The sequence below is a fragment of the Podarcis raffonei genome, chromosome 10 (genome assembly GCF_027172205.1).
Source record: "Podarcis raffonei isolate rPodRaf1 chromosome 10, rPodRaf1.pri, whole genome shotgun sequence".
Classification (NCBI taxonomy): domain Eukaryota; kingdom Metazoa; phylum Chordata; class Lepidosauria; order Squamata; family Lacertidae; genus Podarcis; species Podarcis raffonei.
The window spans coordinates 69,987,062-70,008,705 of NC_070611.1; the positions used below are offsets into that span (position 1 = coordinate 69,987,062).

Here is a 21,644-nt window from a genome sequence, read left to right on the forward strand (position 1 = left end):
TCTTCCTGGCACCATCTTCCTTAAGTCTTTGCACTCTGGACCGGCCTCATTTCCTCACATGTAATCCCATTAGCTGAGATGAGCCATGTGATGTGGCTGACATCACATGTGCTTCATCATGGTGTCACACAATGGTGCTACCATTCCTTGTGAATGAAATCATATGGGTCGCCATGGCTAGATTGACAGCAGAGTGGGCAAACTATGACAAGGACTATAGGGGCAAAAAACTATAGGGACAATGGCGTCAAGCAGCAGTTGCAAAGCAAAAGGGTCCTGAACAGTTGTGAAATGTCATGAACACTTGGTTATTTACTGACAACATTTCAGCGAAATCTATCTCTCTCTCTCTCTCTCTCTCTCTCTCTCTCTCTCTCTCTCTCTCTCTGTGTGTGTGTGTGTGTGTGTCCCAGCCCAAGGAATCTGGTTACAGAGATTGTGCTACTGTCCAAGTGAATATTGCAATTAGAAAATATTTGGTACGATATTACTAATAGATCTTTCCCACACCAACTAAAGAGTGCCAATTCCCACAAAACTTAAAGCTTTGGACAATTGGCTGGGTGAATTACAGAATCGTTACATGGGATTCATTTCCACTGAAGCATTAGACATTAGTCTTTGATGGAAGTGGGACTTTGGACTCGATGGATCATTGATCCAATCTGCTACAATAAGGCAAACGTATTGTTGTTGTGCATGCGTGTGCATATTAACTGAGACACAAACTTAACTGGATTTTGTTGCCAGCGTTTGGCAGCCTGAAATGCGTTATTGATCCACTGACTAGTAAAAAAAGGTGGTTATGAAGGATGCTTACAAGAGGAACATGTCGTCAAATTTAACCTGCAAAGAATCATTTTTTAAAATCAAAGCTGTGTTTTGCAGGGAATTGTTTTTAAACAGTGACTTCGTTAGTAGGGGTTACAGTGACTTGGATTCTAAAAGGTATGATGAGTTTTCCGTATAGAAAACCAACCTATTGAGTACAAACCTGGGTGCATAAGCAAAGGGTAAAAATTCCTTGACTTACACGAGGCAGCAAGTGAAAGTTATATCAAGGTGCAAGTGGTATTAACAATGCTCACTTGCTCAAAGCAGCATTGATAGAAACCACCTTGTTCAAAGAGCTCTTCCACTGCTCAAAAGGTTTCGTCTCTTCAAATTAATTCTAGCTTTGTCCCCATCTTCCTCGCTGCTGGGTTCTGCAAGGTCAACACTGAGACTGATGAAGAAGAAGATGCTAGGCAGTGCCAACCCCTAGACTAGGAGTAAGTATGAAGGGCAGGGATAAGTAAGAAGGGTTGTGGAGCAGTGCCCCATTTGCTCTAATGTAGGGGTCGGCAACCTAAGGCCCATGGGTCACAAGCGCCCACAGGGGTTGTTTTACCGGCCCACGAGCCACCCCCGAACCGAGCCGCCTGCTCGGCGAGTCCCCTGCATGCTGCACTAAACCAAGACTCGCTTCCGCGGTGCTGAAAATCACATCTGCGCAGACACAGACACCGGAAATTACAGGTGCACACGTTAAATAATAATAATAATAATAATAATAATAATAATAATAATAATAATAATATATTTATACCCTGCCCATCTGGCTGGGTTTCCCCAGCCACTCTGAGCAGCTTCCAACAAAACACTAAAATACAATAACCTATTAAACATTAAAAGCTTCCCCAAACAGGGCTGCCTTCAAATGTCTTCTAAAAGTTTGGTAGTTATTTTTCTCTTTGACATCTGGTGAGAGGGCGTTCCACAGGGCGGGTGCCACCACCGAGAAGGCCCTCTGCCTGGTTCCCTGTAACTTGGCTTCTCGCAGCGAGGGAATCGCCAGAAGGCCCTCGGCGCTGGACCTCAGTCTGGATGGGGGTGGAGACGCTCCTTCAGGTATACTGGACCAAGGCCATTTAGGGCTTTAAAGGTCAACACCAACACTTTGAATTGTGCACGGAAACGTCCTCGGAATGTACGTTCACATGAGCCCGCAATCCGACCCACAGAGGGGGCTCCGCAGCAGTGAACCAACCCAGGCAAGGTAAGCCTTGTCGACCCCTGCTCTAATGGACCAGCCTGCAGTAGGCATTGTTCCTCAAATGTCTGCAAGCGGACAAGAGGTGACGACAAGCCTGCTCACAGCCGTGTGCTCACACCAAACTTGTGAGCCCCCAGAGCTTTTCTCAGAAACTCACCCTTGGAGTGTGGGCAGGTGTTGGCGAATCCTCTTGGGGCCCTTCGACAAGGGACCACCCATCGTTTTCATTTATTAGAAGGTCTGTTGAGAATCCTGGAATGTACTTTTGGAGCACTAGTCAAGCTAAGATGCTTTGCCAGGCCCTGTGGACACAGACCCAAACCTTGCACAAGTCAAGTTCCTGTGGCTTGGGGAGATTATTTCGTAAAAAGGAGCGCATGAAGTTTAGCAGCAACAACAGCAGCAACAACAACAGAGGTTTCAACAGCTTTTGTGTGAAGCGAAAATATGTAGTAAAAATGTATTAGAATAGAAATTTTGGCCTAACAAGTGGAAACCTGAAGATGGTTATGAAAGTAATAGTCAAAACTGAAACTTATGCCCATGATAAAGATGTTCATCACAGTCCAGAACTGAACTCGGTTTTTAGTTTCTGAATTCCCATCTGGAAGTAGTGTGGCTTTGCGATTTGAGCACGCGCCTTCTGACCATGAAGGTATTTCATTCATAGTCTCTTAAAAAGGAACCGGTTGTCTCCTTTCACCTGGCTATATGGAAAGATGGCAAACCCAGCTCTCCTAACTACCTTCCTGCAGTGCCAAAAGTGAAGGTTTTCTTCTGCCAGGCTCCCCCCACCTGGTTTGGCACCCAGCGACACCTACAAGGCAGTTAAATCTTTGCCAGTCAAAATAGCTGCGGCATATTGAAGGGAAAAGTTGTTGGTACAGCACAAAATAAACTGAATTTCATTTTCAAAATTAATAACACCAGAGCTACTGTACTGATTGCATTAGTCATTTCTATAAATAATTAAAAACCTCAATTTGCACAGAATTCCCAATCTGCTGCACCACGGCAGCGCAAAACACAACGACCTTGCTGCAAAATCGACTCCGTCTTGCCAACGAGGACAGGGGGCCTCCAGCGTTGGCACCGGTCCGGTCACCCTTAGCCGTGTTGTTGCCCCACGAGGCTTGATCCACGGCCAGATGTAGCTCTCCGCAAAGACACATTTCTCGTTCTCCAGCCTGCTCAATAAATAAAGCTCAGCTGGCAGGTCAGAAATAGGTAGGCTAAGTGCTTTAGATGTTACGGCAGCCAAGCACCAAACTGTGGTTTGGCAGTCAGGAGTGCCCCGCAGGTTCTCAGGAGCTCTCCCCAACCCACATTATCCATATCGCCTCCGTTTTCTGGTTTGCTCTAACATCTGCATTAGCCGATGAACTACGCTTAGCGCTAAATGAAATTATTTTTTGGCACAGGGAAAATATTGGCTGCATGTGGGTCTGTCCCGAAAACAGTGATCTGAATCACTAGGAGTACATGTGAAAAGGATCTAGGGTTCTTGGTGGAACACAAGCTTAGCACAAGTCAACAGTGCAACTGCAATTTGGCTCAACCTTTGCCAGAAATGCCCTGATCACCAGCCCTCCCACCTAGTCATTATGGGACTTCACTATGCAACAGTACGAAAGAAGCATTACTTTAATTTGCTTGTTTTCCTCTTCCACTCTTTCTATGCCATGCCTCTTAGACTGTAAGCCATTATTTTAAATGTAAACTACCTTGATTGCTTTGGGAGAAAGGAAGTATATGAACGTAATTAGTAAATAAATAAACCAAGCTAGCCAAACAGAACAAGCTAAGCAGTGGAATGAGAGAGACAAAGGGGGGAAGAAGAAGAAGAAGAAGAAGAAGAAGAAGAAGAAGAAGAAGAACAGGAGGAGGAGGAGTTTGGATTTGATATCCCGCTTTATCACTACCCAAAGGAGTCTCAAAGCAGCTAACATTCTCCTTTCCCTTCCTCCCCCACAACAAACACTCTGTGAGGTGAATGAGGCTGAGAGACTTCAGAGAAGTGTGACTAGCCCAAGGTCACCCAGCAGCTGCATGTGGAGGAGTGGGGAAGCGAACCCGGTTCCCCAGATTACGAGGCTACCGCTCCTAACCACTACACCACACCAACCATCTTGATGTTATGACTCCAGCCATTTATGGCTCTACAGGTTTGGAGTCCTCACCTTGAACCATGCCCAGGACACCTGAAGAAGCTGGCACAGTCACCTGCTGACTATTCTCTCTGCTGAGCTTTCAGATCAGGACAACTTCAAGAAGGAGAAAGGAGCCTGTTAATTACAAGCAGCATCAGCAGCAAATGAGCTGTAATGGAGGTGTTAGGAATGTAAATCAGACCATGCCCACGATGCAGCGAAGGCAGCATCTGTGCATGCAGCTTGCAAAGTAATGAGGCTGTGACGATGTCCTGGCATCCTGCTTTGATCACTTCATCTTGTTCAAGAGCTCTGCAGGGATAAGAGAGGTTAGTGGCGCTGACCTCCTCCCTCCTGCAGCTTTGCCCAGCCACAAAGGCGAGACACAATTTACGGATATTTGAGTTGCAACTCCATCTGCCCTCCACCGTTACCCCCATTCAGAATACTGGCAGCTTAACAGGTGTGAGAAGGGCAGGAGGTACGGAAACAGCATAAGCCATTCCACGTTTTAACATGTAAAAAGGTAACCGACAGCCTATCCTTCTCCCTAGAACCAGAAACACTATCCTTCTTCCTATAACCAGAAACAGGTGGCCCGCTACTTTACACGAAACAAAAAGCACCCATATAATCAGCCGTGCAGACGTACATTCCTTTTCATGCAATCCGGTGAAGTCACTGGGATATGTTTAAATGCACACAGATGTTCAAAAATCGGCAAAATGGCTCTCACTGCAAAATGGGAGTGGGCGGGGAGGGGAGCGCTTGCAAAACTCATCCATACAGGAGGAGAAGGCACCCGAGATAGATTGCAGCTTTTAGCCTCCCACCTTGTTTCCATACTGTAATTGGGAAATGGGTGACTTGTACTCATGTAAATTCCCAACAAAGCATGTTCAATACATGAAAACAAGAGGCTTTAGAATCTCTGAAAGGAAGCTGGAAGCCAGATGTATCACGGCGGAGTATCACTTGCCAGCGCTGAGCGTGAAGCGCTCCTTCCCATTGGAGGCAGAGGCTTGTGAAACTGCAGCCGGCAGCAAGAACTGCCCTTAATGAGCACATCTATCAATTTTCAGAGGACTTGGTTGATTACGGATACACAAAAATAAGAAACGTGCCAATTTAACTGTTGGGCACTGATGTGTAAAGAGAAAGAGAGAGGGAGAAGAGAGAGTTTCACTCACTCACTCGATTTCATTAAAGGTCTGTTGAAAATTACGCCATCTATCCTTGTGAACATGCATGGGCAGCCGCTGGAATTTTTCCACATGGACCGCCAAGTCCACCCATTTTTACTGTGTGATGGGGCAAGTCCCAGTTATCAAGAATGGACATCGGACTGGGTGCTTTTCTTCTTTTCTTAAAGTTATCAGAGACCAAGCTCATACATTTTTTAGGAATGCATTTTTTCCTTAAAAATATATATATATATTAGGAAGATGCTTCAAGTGTTCAGCTGTGAATGTGACCAACACAAGTATTATAGCTCATTCAGAAGCCTTTCAAGAAAACTGGGAACCTTTTCTAGTCTATAAAAAAAAGTCATTTCCCATATGTGAAGACCACAGCATGGTTTGAAGTGTAAGAAAACAGCAGAATATATTATGAAACATGGTGAGAGGATGAAATTAGATAAGACGGAACGTTAAAACACAATTGTATGTAATTTGGGTTACAAACATCCATGTTGGATGAGCAGGAAGCCACTACTGTCGTTGAACTGGAATATAATTGTTGAGTAACAAATGTAATTTTTTATATGGAAAAAAGAATAAAATATTATTATAAAAAGGGGGAGTCCTTAATTGGCTGACAGCAGTCTTGACCTTCCTAATGAACACATATCTTAGGGTTTGTCAGCTTGTCTGCATATAAAGCTGCTTTCCCTCTTTGTTCCTGTATAACTATGTTGGCATAGACTCCCACCTGGAATAAAGGTACCCTCAGGCACAAGGGAATTGCACTGCTATAGCTATTATGATCCCTTTAAAGTAGTTTTACTGGGATAAGAAAGTGTGCTCTAACCAGGCTCCACAATCTAACACATGCTCACAAATTGTCACAAAGGACATCCTCACAAATTGCCTGATGAAACTTTTATTTCAGAAGTCTATATAAAAGTACGCATGATTTGCAGAAAGTGGAGAGGAAGAGGATTTTACTCCCATGCTCATTATGCTAGAATATACCCGTGAAGTTGATGGGCAGGAGATTCATGGCGGATGAAAAGCAAATACTTTTTCCCACAGCACATACGTAGATTTATGGAATTCACCATCACAAGATGTGGTAATGGTCATTGGCTGCAATGCCATTAAAAGGAGTTTGGACAAATTCATGGAGAATGTCAACCAATAAGTACAAGAGCCAGTGTGGTGTAGTGGTTAAGAGTGGTAGACTCGTAATCTGGTGAACTGGGTTCACGTCTCTGCTCCTCCACATGCAGCTGCTGGGTGACCTTGGGCTAGTCTCTGAAGTCTCTCAGCCCCGCTCACTGCACAGTTTGTTATGGGGGAGGAAGGGAAAGGAGATTGTTAGCTGCTTTGAGACTCCTACGGGTAGTGATAAAGCAGGATATCAAATCCAAACTCTTCTTCTTCTTCGACTGGCCATGAGAGCCATATGGACTCTCCATCTTCAGCATGCCTTTGAATGTCAGCTCTTGGGTGCAAACCAAAGATAAAGGGCTGCTGGCTGGCTTCCTGGACCCAGTGAACTGGTCACTTTTGGAAACAAGGTGTTCATTTAGATCAGGGTTTCCCAAACTTGTGTCTCCAACCATTTTTGGACTACAACTCCCTTCATCCCTAGCTAGGAGGACCAGTGGTCAGGAGTGATGGGAACTGTAGCACCCAAACAGCTAGAGACCCAAGTTTGGGAAACCCTGATTTAGATGCACCCCTTGGTATGATCCAGAAGGCCTCTTGCAGATGCTGGGGCACAACAACATGGCACATGGAAAGAGTGCACATCATTATCATGCAAATGTATGAACATGTAGTTATAGAACTGTGATTTGGTAAAATGGAAATACATGCACTCCTTCGGCACCTCCTGCTTTCACTGGATGCAGAGTACACATTTATCTAGCTAAAATGTGCTTAATTAATATTTCATATAGCAGTGTTGGATACTCTACATTCCTAATGGATTGTATTGATCAAAGGAAGAAAGAAAAACGTCTGTGTTGCTGTAGGGAAAACTAAAGTTGTCAGTTATAAAGCGATCACTGTTCAAAGGTTTAAGATTTGAAGGAGAGCTTCTGTAAAATCTAGGCAACTCCTCCTCAACCTGCAAAGGAAACTACAATATTTAAGACAATGATCTGGGAACCAACTGAAGAGACTATCCCCACAAAGCGAAGCATCAAGTCTGTAATAGCAGCAGATAGTGCTAGACCCAAGATTACAGGTATGCAAGGCTGTCTTCTTTAGGAATTCCACTAACCCTGATCTTCTCTCTGAACTGCCTAAGGCCAGGAATATGTTTACGGAAGTTTTAAACTAGTTGGTAATAAGGTTGTTGTAAGCTGCCTTCAGTTTGTAGAAAGGCACAAATAAGAAGATTTAAAATAAGAGCAACTTCCACTTTTATTTTTCTGGTTTTGATCACGTTTTCCATTAGCACCATTCTAATACACCTTGTACCTTAACACAAGAACCACATCAAAGTCATGCCTTCATCTCAGCTGGGCTATTAGCTTTCTGAGTAGTTCCAGGCAAGTGCCTAAAGAATGGCTTAATTCACTACAGGGTATGGTTTGCTGTTCCTAGGGTTCGCCCTTCTTCCAAGTGCACTATTCTTCCTTCCTATTTGTACCATGTTTTGAAAATGCAAAGTGCTCTCAAGACCTGGTTTCCTTTATCCTCACAATCACCAGGCTAAACAAACATGAATTCTTCCCAGATCATAAATGAGGAACTGAGGCTGATGTGAGAGAAGATGTGGGTAAAATAAATCAATGGTCTTAACTTTCCAGATACAGGAATCAGATGTAACAATTGCTGGGTTAGCTTTCAACAACTGATCTGCTTTAATTCGTTTCATTTATTTTTGGCATGCTATCTTTTATCTGTCTGGCCGTGAGGTGGTGAACCTATGTCTGAACTATACCACTTCTGACTTCTCTGGCAACTTATCGCAAAGAAAACAAAACAACAAGAGAGAAAATGGTGGCAACATCTCTGCTCTGACCCACTTGTTGAAGAACAGCGATCCTAGACCATTGTTGGTCTCCCAGTACAATTTTTTACTTTCTATGTATGTAATTCATGTTGTTGTTTAGTCGTTTAGCCGTGTCCGACTCTTCGTGACCCCCTGGACCAGAGCACACCAGGCACTCCTGTCTTCCACTGCCTCCCGCAGTTTGGTCAAACTCATGCTGGTAACCTCGAAAACACTATCCAACCATCTCGTCCTCTGTCGCCCCCTTCTCCTTGTGCCCTCCATCTTTCCCAACATCAGGGTCTTTCCCAGGGAGTCTTCTCTTCTCATGAGGTGGCCAAAGTATTAGAGCCTTAGCTTCAGGATCTGTCCTTCCAGTGAGCACTCAGGGCTGATTTCCTTCAGAATGGAGAGGTTTGATCTTCTTGCAGTCCATGGGACTCTCAAGAGTTTCCTCCAGCACCATAATTCCAAAAGCATTCATTCTTCGGCGATCAGCCTTCTTGATGGTCCAGCTCTCACTTCCATACATCACTACTGGGAAAACCATGGCTTTAACTATACGGACCTTTGTGTAATTCATACACATGGCCAAATCTGTGGTGTGGGTGCGGCAAATGTTGTGTTAGTGGCACACCTCCAGAAATGAGGAGAAAGATACTCTAAGCTCTGCTACCAGACAAACTGGGAGTTTGTAACCTGGAGCGCAGCCTAGCCTCAGCCACTGGCCAGAGAAAGGACATCTGCCAGGGCTTGTTCTCACCTCCCTAGCAGGAAAAAAACACACTCTACTCTGGGACTGCAGAAGCAATGGGAACATTACTCTGGACTCTGATGCCAGCCAAAGTCTCCGGGGAGTACTTTGCAATGTTGTATAGTGTTGCAAACTGCCTTGAAGACATTTGATCAAAGGCAGGGTACAAATCTGTCAGATGGCAATGGTGGTTGCTCTTGAGTAACCAGGCAGGACTCAGACCTGTCTTTTACAGGTTTTATTTGGGTGCAAACTATTTACACTGCAGAGCCACAAGTTCATGTGTGCCTCAATCGCTAGCAGAATCCGGGAGTGGTTGTTTCCTGGACCTCCACCAACATAAAAGCCTCGTTACGCCCAGCCTTTTTTTAAAAAATAAAATATTTATTAAAGTTTTACAAAATGAAAAAAGAAAAATACAAATACAAATAAAAAAAACAGTTCCATCTTTCCATTACATTCTTTCATTTACTTAATTTCTGGACCTCCTCTAACCTCCCTTTTTGTATTCCAGTTTAATTTGTCAGTTCAGCAAATCCTTCCCCTCTTTGCTTATCCTAATCTTTAATCTTAAAATAATGTAACATTAGATTTTTGCTTATTAATAGTCCATTTTTTCATACTCCTTATAGCATTATAGCTAAAAACCACATAACTTTCAATCCAACATCATTCTAACATTCATTAATTTTGCAATATTTCTGTAAATAGTCTTTAAATTTCTTCCAATCTTCTTCCACCGACTCTTCTCCCTGGTCTCGGATTCTGCCGGTCATTTCTGCCAATTCCATATATTCCATCACCTTCATCTGCCATTCTTCCAGGGTGGGTAGAACTTTTTTTATGTATGCCACAACAGCAGCAAGAATACTTATCGCAAAGTATTGGAAGACACAAGACCTACCTACCCAGCCTTTTCCTTCCCTCTTTGCGCTTTAGACCTCTGTGCAGGGTGGGCGATGGAAGGGGCATGCTTCCCTCCTAGCCGGCTTGGCCAGGAGCGGTGCTGAGGCTCACCGCAGCATTCCCAGGTCCCTTTACTTCTTCCCCACTGGAGGTGGGGCTTTCCTCATCACCGGAAGAAGAACTGCTTCACAAAATTTTCGGAAGCTCCCTGTAACATGACGGCTCCTCTGTTTCCCGCCCCTGTTCCAATGCCAGTTCCCTTGCGACATGCAGACAGGCCTTCACATCTGCATGGGTCAACTGGCCAGCAAGCCAGAAACTAAACCATATTAAGGCAAAGCAGGATGAATATACTACAAAGCATCTTATATTGTTGCACGGTTGCCACCACAATTGGCCACCACAATTCTATGTCTTGGGGAAATAAGTGCAAGAGCTTGAGGCCCATTCCTGATCTCACTGCACATCAAGGTGTGTGGGGAAAGAACTATCTCAGACTCCAAGACGTTGTGCAGTCAATGAAAAGACAATCAAGTGGGTCCACCAGAGACCTGGAATATCAAATCAGGCTTAAGCTGCCTGTGGGTTAAACCACAGAGCCTAGGACTTGCCAATCAGAAGGTCAGTGGTTCGAATCCCCGCAACAGGGTAAGCTCCCGTTGCTCGGTCCCTGCTCCTGCCAACCTAGCAGTTCAAAAGCACATCAAAGTGCAAGTAGATAAATAGGTACCGCTCCGGCAGGAAGGTAAACGGCATTTCCGTGAGCTGCTCTGGTTTGCCAGAAGTGGCTTAGTCATGACCCGGAAGCTGTACGCCGGCTCCCTCAGCCAACAAAGTGAGATGAGCGCCGCAACCCCAGAGTCAGCCACGGCTGGACCTAATGGTCAGGGGTCCCTTTACCCTTTACATATATTCTCTTGCAGGGCAGAGGCGTGGCTATTCCCCATTCTGAACTCCTAACTGAATGATCAGAATGTTACGTGGCCCTGATGGTCATGGGAAAATAAGATGCCATCCCCAGAGATGCTAAGTTTCCTGCCTTCAGCCCTCGAAAGTGAAGTGTAAGAAAGGAATCCAAGAGAAATGCAAAATGCAATTACTCAGTAAAAGCCCAAAGCCTTTTGCCCAAAGCCAAGCTTTTCCTGTAATACTGCACTTTCCTCTCCCCCACCTTCTTCTTCCTTATGTAAACTTTTCATTAGGAACAAGACATCTTTGTAACATAATCATTCTGGTTATAATGCAACTGTGAATAACGTAACGCCTGCATTAGGAAAAAGCAGCAGGGCCTGGTAATGTTGTTTTAATATCATTTGTGTACTGCAGGAACTGGCTCAACCTGATCATTTAGAATTCGATCAATGGGAATTAGTGTCTTAAAGGGAGATAAACCATTTGACAATTTAGGATTTGATCAATGCAATTTGAGCCCCACAAAGATTTTTTTAAAAAACCATCAGGTATGTTTTGGAATATTAAAGCAAATTAATGCAGCACTGGAAGAGGCAATAAGCAGGCATCAAGGTAAGTACCGCAGACAATGTACAGTGAGCCTGCCAGCTTTCCAATAAATTCTAGATAGGTTATGCAGTGTGCCCTCCATTCCTCTTAAACTTGGCAAATTAGCCATTAAGACTACTCAAACCACATCTCATGTAATTCAAAAGGACTAAAAGTAAAACAGGAAGGGAAGGGAAGCTCAAGGGAAGAGATGAGTTGCTTGTTCATTTCACTATTGGAAGCACTTTTGTGTCAAGACAGAAAATAATCACAAAGGCTGCCTTCAAAGACGGTAGAGCTGAAAACTATGCAGAAAGTATAAAAATAAATTAAAAGAAAGCCTATCATACCATGAATTAAGAACCATCCATTCTGGGGAAATATCCAGGTTATCGATTGCTAAAAAGCAGAGACATCACCTTGCCGACAAAGGTCCGTATAGTTAAAGCTATGGTTTTCCCAGTAGTGATGTATGGAAGTGAAAGCTGGACCATAAAGAAGGCTGATCACTGAAGAATTGATGCTTTTGAATTCTGGTGCTGGAGGAGACTCTTGAGAGTCCCATGGACTGCAAGAAGATCAAACCTCTCCATTCTGAAGGAAATCAGCCCTGAGCGCTCACTGGAAGGACGGATCCTGAAGCTAAGGCTCCAATACTTTGGCCACCTCATGAGAAGAGAAGACTCCCTGGAAAAGACCCTGATGTTGGGAAAGATTGAGGGGACAAGGAGAAGGGGACGACAGAGGACGAGATGGTGGGACAGTGTTCTCGAAGCTACCAGTATGAGTTTGACCAAACTGCGGGAGGCAGTGGAAGACAGGAGTGCCTGGCGTGCTCTGGTCATGGGGTCATGAAGAGTTGGACACGACTAAACAACAATCAATGGCTACTAGTCACGATGGCCATACGCAACCAGCAGGATGAGAGGAAACTTGCCTGTGAACATCAGCTGGTGGGCAGTGGTTGGCCACTGTGGGACAAGATACGCCTTTCATCTGACTCAGCAGGGCTCTTCTTGCGTTTTGTGCCCACATGCCTGTACTGATCACCATTGATTATGAAAAATACCTTTTAATTGACTTCAGTCACCGTAATGGATGACAATCATCTGAGCAGTGCAGGAACTAGCTCAACCTGACCAGTTGGAACCTGATCAATGCAAATGTTATGTCTTAAAGGGAGGTAAACCGCAGCGGTAGTCATACATATCGCATGGGTTTTTATTATACCTGGAGGTCATTTCCTGAGCTGTGCCCACTGTCTCATGCTGACAGCTTCAAGGAGTCAGAGGTGAGAGCTGAGAGCAGGGTGGGGACAAAAGGTGGACACGCTACCACAGACAAGCTACAAGATGTTCCCCATCAGCGGTCCCACCCCCCCTAACACCCCATACACTCCAGCACAAGCCCTGTGTCCATTCTTGATTACCAGGCAGAGGGCCTTCTCGGTAGAGGTGCCCACCCTGTGGAACGCCCTCCCATCAGATGTCAAGGAAATAAACAACTATCTGACTTTTAGAAGACACCTGAAGGCAGCCCTGTTTAGAGAAATTTTTAACGTTTGATGTTTTATTGTGTTTTTAGCATTCTGTTGTGAACTGCTCAGAATGGCTGCGGAAACCCAGCCAGATGGGCAGGGTAGTATAAATATTATTATTATTATTATTATTACTACTACATTTAGCCTCTCTGTTCCAATAGGAATTAACACTGGCAGCCTACCTTCTGCAGCACAACTACTATCCAAATTAGGCCCAGTATGTGACATTTGCGCTTCCAAAATGAAGCAGGAAGTGAATATTTCAGTGGAAAACTTGCTGAAAATTCTAGGCATGTTTGCCATTCTGAAGTGGAGCTGCTTTGCAACAATACCACAATTAGCTCTATTAATCTCACACTCCCAACTTGAAGTCACACTGACACGCAGCACATTGGTTTATGCATTTAACAGAATTATAAATTTAGCAGTTCAACCTTATTTAATTCTCCTTTTACAGACAATTAAACAAGCTCTTTAAAGCACTTTTAGCTGGAAAAATCTGTCCTCAATCCTCACGTTCAATTAAACTGAACACGAGGCATCAGAAGAGCATCGATGTTTAGTTTTCTACTGAATCTTTCATAATTTACTTATCAAGCTATACTCCAGAAGACAGTTAAAAGAACATCTGTTTAAATTAAACTCTTGGGAGCATGAAAATAACACTGTGACTATTTTTTAATATGCATTTATGTATCAAGGCAGATAGGAAGACATCTCTCCCCACCCCTCCTAATATTTCCACGGGCCAAAAAAGGGAAATAAAAAGATGTTAATGGGCTGTAAGAAAATCATATGCAATATTGAGTCTTGAATTAACAGTAAAATAAGATGCCCAGTAATGTTTTAAATACCGTATTTTTCGCCCCATAGGACGCACCGGCCCATAGGACGCACCTAGTTTTTTTTTTGGGGGGGGGGGGAATAAAGGGGGAAAAATTATTTCCCCCCCAGGTGCGCTGCGCTAAGCCCGAAGCATGGGGCGTGCTGAGCTCAGCGCGCCCCAAGCTTCTGGGTGCCGGCAAGGTCTCCGCTAGCCGTGGGAGAGCCGCGCAACTTCGCGCGGCTCTCCCATGGCTAGCGGAGTGTTGCGCTAATCCCAGAGTTTGGGGCGAGCGGAGCTCAGCGCGCCCCAAGCTTCTGGGTGCCGGCAAGGTCTCCGCTAGCTGTGGGAGAGCTGCGCAGCTCTCCCAGGGCTAGCGGAGCGCTGCGCTAATCCCGAAGCTTGGGGCGAGCGGAGCTCAGCGCGCCCCAAGCTTCTGGGTGCCGGCAAGGTCTCCGCTAGCTGTGGGAGAGCTGCGCAGCTCTCCCATGGCTAGCGGAGTGTTGCGCTAATCCCAGAGTTTGGGGCGAGCGGAGCTCAGCGCGCCCCAAGCTTCTGGGTGCCGGCAAGGTCTCCGCTAGCTGTGGGAGAGCTGCGCAGCTCTCCCAGGGCTAGCGGAGCGCTGCGCTAATCCCGAAGCTTGGGGCGAGCGGAGCTCAGCGCGCCCCAAGCTTCTGGGTGCCGGCAAGGTCTCCGCTAGCTGTGGGAGAGCTGCACAGCTCTCCCAGGGCTAGCGGAGTGCTGCGCTAATCCCGAAGCTTGGGGCGAGCGGAGCTCAGCGCGCCCCAAGCTTCTGGGTGCCGGCAAGGTCTCCGCTAGCCGTGGGAGAGCCGCGCGGCTCTCCCAGGGCTAGCTGAGCGCTACGCTAATCCCGAAGCTTGGGACGTGCAGAGCTCAGCGCGCCCCAAGCTTCTGGGTGCAGGCAAGCTCTCCGCTAGTGTTGGGAGAGCTGGGTCTCCCACGGCTAGTGGATAGCTTCCTGAAGCCTGGAGAGCGAGAGGGGTCAGTGCGCACCGACCCCCCTCGCTCTCCAGGCTTCAGTCAAAGCCTGCATTCGCCCCATAGGACGCACACACATTTCCCCTTCATTTTTGGAGGGGGAAAAGTGGGTCTTATAGGGCGAAAAATACGGTATCATGTTTTATTATACCGGTTATAAGTTTTACTCATAAATTAACCCAAAACAGTGAATTATGGCCATATCAAACACTACATGTCAATTGCTTCTGTGCCCACAGAGACAACAAGTGTGAATCTAGCCCACTGTTTCCCAAACTTGGGCCTGCAGCTGTTTTTGGACTACAACTCCCATCATCCCTAGGGAGGACCAGTGGTCAGGGATGATGGGAACTGTAGTCCAAAAACAGCTAGAGACCCAGGTTTGGGAAGCACTGTTCTAGTGAATAATAAGCTTGTACTCAATAACTTAAGCTATGTATACATTTAAAGCAATATTTTCAGGTTCCAGAGAATGTGCTGGTATCTCTGCTTAAGAGATACCCACTTCCTTCCTCTTGTCACTTCTGCCCTGGAAGTTGAAATCATGCATGCAGGAAAGGAGAAAGAAGGTCCTCTGGCTGAACAACTACTAGAAAAATGTGAGCTTCCTCTTCACAGAATGGGCAGGACTGATACCCTGCTTCCCAATGAAATGCACCTCTGTGTTTTCTCTGTTTTTCTCTATAAAGGCAAACAGATAACTCCTGAGTGCTGTACCTTAATTGCACGTCTAAAGCTTGCAGGTATTATTTGTCGATATTATTTATATGAAAAGGCATGCCTATTTCCATAAGTTTGCCAGAAGTGCTTTGTGTCAGGTTATACATAAAACATTTTGCACTGGGAACGTTTAGCTCAGGAAAATAATGCAATCCGTTGTTCTTCCCGGGCTGTCTTAATTTCTAGTCGTTTCAAGCTCTTAGGTAAAGAAAATCTTAAACTAAAAGAGAAAGTGAAGAATGGTCTTGCGGGATAAGATCAAAGCGCCCGTGCCCAGCCTATAATTGTCACGGCTAGAAATTTGGGGTGACCAGACCCCCATGAACTTGCCTAGTCTTCTTAAATAGTGGGGGGGGGGGATAAGCCTGTTTAAGTAATTCATGGGGACGCGGGTAGCGCTGTGGTCTAAACCACTGAGCCTCTTGGGCTTGCTGATCAGAAGGTTGGCAGTTTGAACCCCGGTGACGGGGTGAGCTCCCGTTGCTCAGTCCCAGCTCCTGCCAACCTAGCAGTTTGAAAGCACGTCAAAGTGCAAGTAGATAAATAGGTACCACTCCGGCGGGAAGGTAAACAGCGTTTCCATGCGCTGCTTTGGTTTCGGTGTTCCATTGCGCCAGAAGTGGCTTAGTCATGCTGGCCACATGACCCGGAAAAACTGTCTGCAGACAAATGCCAGCCTGTAAAGCGAGATGAGCACTGCAACCCCAGAGTTGTCTGCGACTGGACTTAACTATCAGGGGTCCTTTACCTTTACGTAATTCATTATTATAAATAAGCCCAGGAACTACTTCTTATCATGTGCTGTCATGGCCCTTTTGAATGTCTGAGAGGACTCAAACTCATGCATGTGGCAACTTTGAGAATGAAAAGTATAGAAGGCTTACTCTTATTCCGCCGCCCCCCAATTGTTTTCATTGATTTTCATAAGGCTTAGTCTTGAGTCACCATAAGGTGACTTTTCTCCTATACATCTGTACTGTAAGAAAGTTTTTTAGTACAGTGGAACCTTGGTTCTCGAACTTAATCTGTTCCAGGAGTCTGACTCCCAAAACCGTTCGAAAACCAAGGCACAACTTTCGATTGGCCGCAGGATCTTCCTGCACTCAAGTCAGATATTCGGCTTCCGAAAAAGTTCAAAAACCGGAATACTTACTTCCAAGTTTTTGGCGCTTGGGAACTGCTTTGTTCATCAACTAAGCCGTTCAAGAACCAAGGTTCCACTGTATATGGAAAGTTGTGATTTTACCACACTGGTTGCTTTTCAAGACCATTATACCATGCAACTATTGAATGGAGTGTGGGAAGAGAAGGGAAGACTCCTCAGAAATCGCTGTAAATTGGGTCTGAGAGTTTCTGGGCCTGAAGAAATCATCTAGTGACTGATTTTGCAGTCCAAAGGGAAAACCATAGAGACTCCTTGAAAGGCTCCATATTGACAGGACTGTGCAATGACTTAATTTTAGAGGGTTTGCTAAAGACCTTCTTATGTCAGTGTGCTTTTAGTGTTTTCCATTTTAGTTTCCTACAGGATGGTTCCTGCATTTCAATTCAACTACTACAGTGGTACCTCGGTTTACGAACTTAATCCATTCCGGAAGTCCGTTCTTAAACCAGAACCGTTGTTAAACCAAGGCGCACTTTCCCTAATGAGGCCTCCCACTGCTGGTGCCCTTCCACCGTTTGGCTTCCGTTCTTAGACCAAGGTAAAATTCGCAAACCAGGACACTACTTCCGGCTTTGCGGAGTTCATAAACCGAATAATTCATAAACAGGGCTGTTCTTAATTCGAGGTACCACTATATTTTAAACTGTCTTTTATTAAATTGTGTAGTCTGTATTATGTGCTAAAGTTTACTTTTTTAAAATGTTTTTAATGTTTAAATGTTTTTTAAATGCTGCTTTCTGTGGGTTTAACAGAAACAGGAATCCAGTCGGCACTTTGGGATGTGGAAACATGCCAGATCACCACCATTATTAATACAGAGCAGAGCTTTCCAAACTTTTCATGTTGGTGACACACTTTTTAGACATGCATCATTTCATGACACAGAAATTCAGGGGTTTGTTTTTTACTAGCAAACTGGAGATTAAACTAACTCCTTTCCAGCCCCGGAAGCAGCGACGGGAGCATTTGCACGACACATCTACACACTGCAGCCAACACACTAATGTGCCGTGACACTCAGTTTGGAAAGCTCTGATACAGAGTGTCAGGGAACTGCCATCGGAGAAACAGGAGGTGAAAGGGCTCACAGAGGCTGAGAGAGACTTATCAGCTGAGGAGGGAACCAGCAGGGGGAGAGGAAGAGCTCCAAGGGAAAGTGAGTCGGAGGGAGGGCTCAGAGACACTTCCAGCGAAAATAGTGGGGAGGTTTCAGGACCTCCCATAGGGACACCCACTCCTCGCCGGAAACTGTCACGCCGAGAGTCCAGAAGACGCGTTTCCGTTAAGGAACTTTTATGCTGGAAGAAGTTCCGTAAACGCCCACTGTCCGATTCTACAAGCGACTGACGGAGCCATGCTTAAGGAGCTCCGTCACAGACAGAGGTTTGTGGACTTAGCCAAACTCTGAGGGACTAGGACTTTATGCACAAGCAGCTCATCATCCCATCACACAGAGGTACCAATATTCACAGTGCGTTGAAAAAACTGCATGCAACTGGCACCCTTCAGATGTTTTGGAGTGTAACTCCTGCCTTCCCTAGCCGGGATATACTGAAAAGGCAGAAAATATCTCGTCCTTTGGATTTTTTCCTATGGGAAGGCTGACTAAAGCCATGAGTTGCCATAAGGCTCCTTTATGATCTTTATCAAGTTATTAAGTAGCTATAATGATATGTTGTCATGGGGGCTGAGAGCCTTTCAGCAACAACAGACTTCCAGATAACAACAGAGTACCGGTCTCTGTCTTCTACTGACAGCATTCATCAGAAAACAGTAGGAAAATGGAAGGGGGGGTTAACATTTCTGAAATGAAAGCCATGAAATATGATGGATGATGCCTTCCTGCAAGAATTAGCAGCAGAAGAAGGAAAGACCAGGGCAAAAGGTCAGAGTCACTTCGGTCCCGCAATTACTGGATCTTCATTAAGCCCTCCGGAGAAATAAAGAGAATTCAACCCAACCTTCAACACAAGGGCAAAGTTAAATTACTGATTTAAATACCTTTCAAGCCATTGGGGGCAGGGGAAGAGAGAGATTTTACCAAAATGGCTGAAATCTAATCACAGAGGTAGCAATATAATCTGAGGTGCTTTAAAAAACAGAAAACATTATGTGATTAAGATAAAGAAGGTCTGCAACCTAATGTAATCTTGGGGATTCCCAGGATGGCAAGTGCATGCTTTAAAAGTAATAACAGTGCTTGCAGTCATCCCCTACATCTTAGTGGGCCTGATCCAGGAGACGCAAGCTTCTTTGAAGCATTCTTCCAATAAGCATCATGCAAAAGTTAAGAACATGTGTCTGCTTTGAATTTCTATGTTGCAACCAGGATACAGTTCAGCTGATTTGGAGCCCTGGTCACAAGGCTTTTCCTGCAATGCCAATACCCCCAGCTCATTTCATTTCCATTTTCGCTTTCCCAGCAAAGGCCGGGGGGGGGGGGCGGGGAGAGAAATCAGATTCATGGTCTTCCTTCAAAAATAGTACAAGGATAAGAAGAAAAAAAGAGAGGAACTTACTTGAATCTGGCATCTACTTCCTCAACGGCTTTTTGGTATTGCTCCGTGGTGACTTTATAGAACTGCGAACTCTAGAAATACAGAGAGAGTGAGGGAAATAAGGGTAAGCAATCAAAAAAGTGCATGCCAAATGAGAAAAGCATTTTTTTGGGGGGGAGGGGGGGTTAGTAATTCATGAGGCCCTAACGAGACATCCACAGCTGCTCTCACTCCAAGTCCAACGTTTACTAAGAGAACCTCGTTAAATTTGCCGCTGTGGTTATTCTAAGTGGCGAAAAACTTACTGGGTAGAATTCAGTGTCACCTTATTATGACTGTTCCGTTCATGCAAGTATTTCTGCTTGCCAGATGGAACAATCTTCCCTCTCCTGCCCCTGTGTGCTGTTGGGGGGGGTGTTCTCCTAATCTGGGGGGAGGCACAGGGAGGGGCAGAAGGAGAGGCCAGAAAGCCCTGTTGCGCTAGGAGGGCTCATTGCACTAGTTGAATTCAGCCCATTGACTGGAAAGTAGACAACCAATTTATTCCTAATCATTCCGACATCCAGCTTCTTCAGACCTGCTTTTATCCAGTCCTTCTGTTCCTTCCTACCTGTTTTCCTTGGCCCTCTTTTCCCTCTGCTTCTTGTTTCCTAGGCTCCCCACTTCCATCTATTTTCCGCTTCTTTCGCCCTCTGTCACTGGGCTCCCCGCTACCCTTAACATCCATGGCATTCACGGCTCATGTCTCCTTGTCTTCCATTTTGACTCTGCTCCGCAGCCTTGCTCTGAGCTTTGTGACATCATAACAGTTCAGCCAATGGAAAGATCAAATGCCCACAGCAGCTTCTACTGCTTTCTCTATTGCCCATTGCTAGAGCTTGCCGTTTCTGATAAACTGATAGAACCATGAGAGGAAAAGAGAGAGAGAGGATGGACCCTTGCTTTAGTTTTATAGTTAAAATAATCTCTCTGCATAATTGGACCCTGAAATGGCACCCACATATAAATCTGGGAAGAGCTTTTGCAGAACCTCCCAACTGCTTGTGCCTCTGAAAGGGGGACATGCTTTGCAAAATCAGAATTACTGAGTGGCAGAACCGCACATTTTATCTCTACACATGTCTTGAAATGCCGTCTGCAAAGTGAGGGTGGGGGAGGCAATTTTTAGTGGGGAAAGTGGTCCGATGAAGGATCTACAACCGCCTCACTGCTCAGAATCTGCCACCTCCTGTAACAAAAAGACCCCAAACCCATCTTTCCAACCCAGATGTGGAATTCTAGCTGGTGGTTGGGGAAACAGCAGGAGGGCAAAACTTCAAGGCAAATTAAAAACCATGACGCTAATTGTAATGAGGCCTAGAACCTGGTTGCTAGTTTAATACAAACAACAGCTGGATTGCTTATCCATAATGCCGGGCATAGAAAGTGGTTGCAGAACCTGACCCATCAACAGCCGCTTCATACTGCCTTGATGCAGGGGCCATGTACGAGATGATTAAAGGTTCAGAAGGCAAGTTGCAATAGCTGGCCTGTACCAACATGGTGATTAAAATGGCGTCTATGTATTACACCATTGATGCCTTATGCATTTCATATTTATATAGACTACACTTCACACATAATAAACGGGACACCATGCTAGGACCCTGCTCTCAGCACTCTTTAAATGAGACTAGCTAATTTTTTGATTGGGATCTGCATATGCAATTCTTCTCTGTGCCCTGCCACAATCTTCATGGTCAACCAAGAATGTCCTCTTGGACCAAGCCATAGCAAACATAACCCTTGCTGTTAGAGACCCCTTTTATGTAGTAGTGCGTCACTTCCATTAAGCAAACCTGATAACAAACCTGTAAATGAGACCATTATTACTATGATCCTATTATGGACTGGGGGCTGAAGACAAAAGAGAGCAGTTTGCTCAAACTCATCCAGCAAGTTCTTGGCTAAACCTAGACCAATGATGGGAACTTCCAGTTTAATTCTGTCCTATATGCTTCAGAGATGGTTACATGGTCTTCCCACCAGCTACAGTAATAATCTAGCAGTAAACATTATCACGTTGCAAGTATCCCCACCTCACATCATTGGCTGCCACGCGGGTAAAGAAACTCACAATGTCCATGTGGTAAATACTATCAGACATTTGGCTTGGGGAGAGCTTACTTATGGGGACATCATTTTTGGAGACATCTCTATGGCTTGCAAAATGGGTAATCTTTCCCTCGGGCACCAGCTTTCTTAAGTTGAAATCCCCAGAGTTTTTGAATCAGCAGGTAGACGCTTTTAACCTCAGACACGCTCCTGCCTATCAGATCCAAACCATGGTTATGCGAAGTCAGAAGAAGAAAACATCACAAGACATTTTCTTTCTACTTGTGCCA

The 21,644-nt window shown here is 45.2% G+C and overlaps 1 protein-coding gene across 5 annotated transcripts in view; it reads right to left on the bottom strand.

Moving 5' to 3' along the window:
* The window catches only part of CHCHD3 (coiled-coil-helix-coiled-coil-helix domain containing 3), a 217,591-nt gene that overhangs the window by 31,732 nt on the left and 164,215 nt on the right, over positions 1 to 21,644 (bottom strand). For 4 of the 5 annotated variants that reach the window (XM_053407490.1, XM_053407491.1, XM_053407492.1 and 1 more), the window contains one exon: positions 19,282 to 19,352. In XM_053407490.1, the coding sequence (XP_053263465.1) occupies positions 19,282 to 19,352 (71 nt within the window). Of the gene's footprint in view, positions 1 to 19,281; positions 19,353 to 19,870; positions 20,040 to 21,644 lie in introns of those variants that run through there. The other variant, XM_053407495.1, reaches the window with a different exon arrangement.